The sequence below is a fragment of the Chiloscyllium plagiosum genome, unplaced genomic scaffold (assembly GCF_037043375.1).
Source record: "Chiloscyllium plagiosum isolate Xiang-an unplaced genomic scaffold, Cpla_swu_hap1 HiC_scaffold_46, whole genome shotgun sequence".
Taxonomy (NCBI): domain Eukaryota; kingdom Metazoa; phylum Chordata; class Chondrichthyes; order Orectolobiformes; family Hemiscylliidae; genus Chiloscyllium; species Chiloscyllium plagiosum.
In genome coordinates, this window is record NW_028270184.1 from 6,872,190 (window position 1) to 6,878,189 (window position 6,000).

At 44.8% G+C, this 6,000-nt stretch overlaps 1 protein-coding gene across 9 annotated transcripts in view; it reads right to left on the bottom strand.

Moving 5' to 3' along the window:
* LOC122543855 (RNA-binding protein 4B-like) overlaps window positions 1–2,169 on the bottom strand; it is a 103,755-nt gene extending 101,586 nt beyond the window's left edge. For all 9 annotated transcript variants that reach the window (XR_015754630.1, XR_015754631.1, XR_015754628.1 and 6 more), the window contains exon 1: window positions 1,955–2,169. Coding sequence is in view for 2 of the 9 variants with exons in the window: in XM_087983762.1 (XP_087839888.1) it covers window positions 1,955–2,059 (105 nt within the window). In the remaining 7 variants the exon portion in view is untranslated. The remainder of the gene's footprint in view (window positions 1–1,954) is intronic.
* Window positions 2,170–6,000: the final 3,831 nt, after the last annotated feature.

A 6,000-nucleotide genomic window follows, 5' to 3' on the forward strand; every position in this document is an offset into this window, starting at 1 on the left:
GCTAAAGGCAAGGGCGAAAGTGAGTACTGCAGATGCTGGAGATTAGAGTCAAGATTGCAGTGCTACAAAAGCACAGCAGATCAGGCAGCATCCGAGGAGCAGGTAAATCGACGTTTCAGGCAAAAGCTAGTTCTAGAGCACAGGTCTTTAGTACTATTGCCAAAATCCTTTCACTGCCACTTATTCACAATATTTCAGGTGCGATCAAACTAGAGCCTTGGATGCTAAAAGTATACAAAAGCACCAGGTAGACCATTGCTCAAAGACTTGGAACAATTTTGGTCCCTTTCTCCAAGGAAAGACATCCTGTTATTAGAGGTCTGAGTCCAGAGACGTTTCACTAGGTTGATCCCGGATATGTAGGGATTTTAGAGGTTGAATAGGTTGGGCTTGTACTCACTGGAGTTTAGAAGAATGAGAGGCCACCTCATTGAAACATACAAGATTCTTAAGGGTCTGGAGAGGATAGATGCAGAGAATTTTTTCTCCATGTTGAGAAGTCTAAAGATTAGACAGACATAATCTCAGAATAAGTAGTTGCCTAGTTAAGACATGGATGAGGAACAAAATTCTTCTCTCAGGGTAGTGTATGTGGAACTCTTTACCACACAGGGTTATTAAACATAATCAATGCTGAGATTGTATTTTTAATCAGCAAGAGAATCAAGGGTAATTGGGAAAGGCAGGAAAATTGAGTTCAAAGTAAAAACACGACAATCAATTTTACAATGAGGTAAAGACCAAATAATGTTTTCTACTTCCTAACTGAGGGATAGACATTGTTCGGATCACTATGGAATAACTCCCCCAATCACCCTTGAAATAGTGGTCATGTACTGAGAATGCGGCACAGTGCTGAGCACGACTGCCTCACACAATGCTCGGGACCCAGGTTCGATTCCAGCCTCGGAAAACTTTGCACATTCTTCCCATTTTTGCGTGGGTTTCCGCTCACAATCGAAAGATGTGCAGGTGAGGTTGATAGGCTATGTTAATTTGTCCATAGTGTGCAGGCTAGGTGAATTAGCCATGGGAAATGCAGGGTTACAGAGTCTGAGGGTGGAGGGGGTGAAGAGGAGGATACAATTCAGAGAGTCAGTATGGACTCAATGGACCGAATGTAGGGATTCTATGATTGTATGAACACAAGCGAGATCCTGGTCTACCCTCTGAAAGATTGGTACAGCATGACCTTTAGTATTGGTGCTGGAGAACCAGTCTAGATTCTTTTGCTCAAGTCTCAAAGATAGGTTCTCCACCCTGGAGGCTCCCTGCCTCTATTCCTGATGAAGAGCTTTTGCCCGAAATGTCGATTTTCCTGCTCCTCGGATGCTGCCTGACCTACTGTGCTTTTCCAGCACCACTCTAATCTAAACTCTGACAGCAAGCAACCTAGCCCAAATGTGAAATGAATTGCATTCTTTGGCGCATAAGTAGTAACAGACTTTACATCACTGGTCACAGAATTAGAGTCAGTGAGGTGTACAGCAAGGAAACAGACCCTTCGGTCCACGCCGAACAGATATCCTAAATCTAGTCCCATTTGCCGGTTCTTTCATCCAATTTTCTCCTGGGCTATGTTGGAGGCAGATTGGGAGAAAATGACCACTGGTACTTATAATATTGGTGAACAAACCCTCCCCCACCCACAAAGAATGGGAACCCAATGGTCCTCTCTCACTCTCCAATCAAAAAGCTTCCCCACACTGGCGCAGGTGACCCATAGGGTTGACTCAAGGACCATGGACACCCATCCAGCGTGGGACTGGACGAAGGAGTTCAGTGTAGCACCATTTCCACTACACTGGTCCATCACCTCATATCTTCCCCGCACTAGACATGGGAAAATTAAAAGAAAATGCGTTTTCGTTGATATTTTAAAAAGTGAGACGCCGACTTCAACCAGATTTTTATTTAAAAAATCGTTTAATTTATCCGATTAATTCCCCCTCACCTTGATGATGTCGCATTCTGTCAGTTTACCGTACTTCTCGAATAACTCCTTAATTTCTTCTTTCGTTGCTATGCGCGGCAGATTCCCGATAAATATTTTTACCATTTTTAAAATTCCCCTCAGTCGTGGGGGCGGGAAATAACTCTAATGAATGCTGAAAAAGTTTTTAAATTGAAATTAAAGCCCCCCTCCCAAACGGGTCCTCACAAGATGGCGGCTCCGTCGCACTTCGAATAATGCATGTGTCCCGCCCACCGGCGCACCCTGATTGGCCACATCCTCGGGTTATTCCAGCTCCGACAGGTCCATCAGCCTGTCGCTCATCCGCCATCCCCAGCCTGATTGGACCATCTTGGCCTAGTGACCATCCCGATTGGTTGTCCATTCATGGATGAAGAGCCTTTTAGATTTTGCAATTTACATTGAGTTAGCACCTTGCCCAATTTAGCACCAACCCCCACCGAAACACTTAAGCACCATTGATAAGGCATTTTAAAAAAATACAAATCTAGTTACTATTGTGAAATACTGGATCCAATTTGCACCCATTCGGTCCCCTTAAACAGCAACACCTTGCTCATAGAGTCATAAAGCACAGAAACAGGGTTTCGGCCTGAAACGTTGATTTTCCTGCTCCTCAGATATTGTCTGGCCTACAGTGCTCTTCCACCCTCACAACTACTGACTCTGGCTTCCAACATCAGCAGTCCTTACTGTCTCTTAGTCACAGAAACCGAGCCTTCGGTCCAACCAATCCATGCTGAACCTAAACCCAAACTAAGCTTGTTCCACCTGCCTGCCTTTGGCCCATATCCCTCTCAACCTTTCCTATTCATGTACTTAACCAAATGTCTTTTAAACGCTGTAACTGTACCCGCATCCAGTACTTCCTGAGGAAGTTCAATCCACATGTGAACCCGTTTGCTCTGGTGTTGGCCTCGGGGTAAAACATTGGCACCAAAGTTCCACTGGCGATCTCTTGAAAACAGCTGCCAAATAGGTAGGAGATGTAGCTCCAGGCTCATCAGCCATTCAAGGAACAATAGAACTCAAAGATAAACAAATTGCTCCTGAAAATCATCACATCACCCTGGAGCATTCAGTCATGGAGGCAAGCAATCAGGGAATAGTCGCTCCTGTGTTTTCAGAGAGAGAAGCAGTCATGAAAAAAAAATTTTTTAAAGTAAAAAAAACAACTTGCTGGAAAAATCTCAGCAGGTCTGGCAGCATCTAGTGGGCAGAAAGCAGAGTTAATATTTTGGGTCTATATGACCCTTCTTCAGAACAGTTCAGCAATTTCTGTTTGTTTCTGAATTGCACCATCTGCAGTTCTTTGAGTTCTGTGGAAAACAACAAAACCATGCAGTGACACTGAATTTCCTAGATGGATGGACATAGTCATCAGCGAATGATTACCAATGATAACTGACTCCAGGCGGCTAGCGAGAACTCCACTTCTCACCATGGTTGTTCAAAATATTGGCATTGTCTAAAAGATGGAACCTCTTGACTGAAATAGTTCCACAGAGGCTGGTATCCTATTGCCAAATCACCCTTTATTTACACACGGGAGAGTCCTTGACACTGATCCAGCTCGCAGAGTGAACAGGATGTCGGACACCCCTGTCCGTCTCTGTTAGCTATGCCTCCCTGATTGGACCAGATCAATAGCCCCAATCACAGAAATCCTATTCTATAAAAAAAGGTCCTACTGGCTGACATTGTTACAATTGCTCCATCCCTCTTTCTCGGAGTCCTGGTTCATTTCTTTTTGTATTTCCTCCTGGGGCACTGGGTTAGGTGCGTCCAACTTTGACTCTGATATAGGCATGTGTAATGCACAATAGCTCAGCTCTTGGACCTGGAGCGCCTTGGAAGAAATTCATTCCCTTCTTCAGGTGGCAAAGGCGTCAAGACAGCGACAGCTGCCGTGCTCATCTCAGATTCCTAAACATCTTCAACAGTTGGTCCATTTGCTTATTCAGGACTGTCGCACCTATCTGAACTTTAAGTAACTGGACGGGATCTCACATCGACCAAGCCTCTTATTCATGCAGGAACATTCCCGTGGTTCCTAAACCAAACGTCATCTCCTGAAGTAAACCATCTCTCTCACTTAGTGGAGTTTGGCACATTAGCATTGCTGAAGCCGTTTCTCCCTCCCTCTCCCCTGTCAGGGAAGATTAGATTTAGGATCAGTGGTGCTGGAAGAGCACAGCAGTTCAGGCAGCATCAGAGGACAGGCAAAAATCGACGTTTCGGGCAAAAGCCCTTCATCAGGAATAAAAAGCAAGCTGGTGCAGTCTTCTCCCCTTCAGCAATTTTGCTGGAGCTATCCTTGTATCTGCATGAGGGGTGTTTCTATAATCAAACAGGAACCTGGGCAGTCTGGTACCAAGTAAAACTGCAGGCTATTTATTTAAGCCTGCCTTCAAAGTCTGGACTGCTCTTTCTACCAAACCATTGGATGATGGATGGTATGGAGTTGTCCTTATGTGTCAAATACATTCGTCTTTAGGAAATATTTGAATGCCCTGCTGGCATATGATGGCCCGTGTATTCTAAAAGATGTGCACAATTTTTCTATTGTTGTCCCCGTGTTTGACAAATGAACTCTTGCATGTCCAGCCACTTTGAGTAGGCATCCAAAATGACTTAAAACAGTCAGCCCATGAAAGGGTCTGCATAGTTGACATGTATCCAAGTTCAGGGTTGGAGTGGCGGTTTCCATGAATGTGGGCAACCTGTTGGTGGGAATATATGTCCTCGTTGGCACTCTGGACACTACCTCACCAACGCAGCTATGTCCATATGCAATGCTGGCCACAAGATATATTTTACATTTTGTATCTAGTGTGATCTTTGCTCAGGACAATCACTCTTGCTCCCATAATAATATGCCATCCTCTACTGTGATAGCATCAAGAACGTCAATGCCAGACACAAGACTCCTCTGAGCGAGAGGCAGACAGTTTAGTTCAAACTGTGGTGTCAAAACCACAGGAATGTCCCTGCATGCATAAAAAGGCATGGTCGACACGAGGTGTGGTTCTGCGACGCACGAAGTTCGAGTAGGTGAGGTAGTCCTCAACAAACACATGGACCACAGGAAAGCTGCAACCCTGCAAATGGGGCAAGAGCAAAACATACTTGGCCCCTCAGAACATCCAGAGTTGTTCCTGAAGAAGGGCTTATGCCTGAAACGTCGATTCTCCTGCTCCTCGGATGTTGCCTGGCCTTTTGTGTTTTTCCAGCACCACACTTTTCAACTCTGGTCTCCAGCATCTGCAGTCCTCACTTTCTCCCTCAGAACATCCAGCAAGGCTGTCAGAACCCACGGGTTCTCTCCTTCCACTTAGTGTTGAAGCAATCTCGGAGGACGAGATGTAAAGGGCAGATATTGCAATCTCAATGCTGTTACCACCTGAAGATGAAATTCGTCCAAGAAGTTCCAGTCACAACAGGCAGACTATGGTCCAGTACTCACAGAGTTGCAGGAATTGGACCGGATGCAAAAATGCCCCAGGAGAAACTAAAGGAAAAAGGATGGGCCTATATCCTAGGATAAGAGGGGGAGGGCTGTAGTGATTAGAATGACGTCAGCCAACAGAATATGAATTCCCTGATTGGACCAGATTAACAGCCCCAATCAGGGAAACCTGGCCGACAAATATAAAGGGAAGTGTCCGCAGTTATGCGGTAGTGTGGGGGTTAAAAAAGAAAAAGAAAACGGAAGTGTCAGGGTTCTGCTCACTCTCGAAGTCAGCTGGGTCAGTATCATGTACTTTGCACATGTCAATAAAGGGTCACTTGGTGACAGGATACCAGCCTTTGTAGAGTTATTTCAGTAATATTTTAAAATACCACAAAATAGAGTTAATTTGCAGACAAAAGATCTTGCAATTTGAAACCATCAAAAAGGTTTGCTAACTCATCACATATTCTGCAGAAACAATGTCATCGCAAGAAAGGTCACTTTTCAAAGCATGAACCCTCTGTCACATTATCTAGTGTGGCTTTAATTCAGAAAAACATCATACACGTCA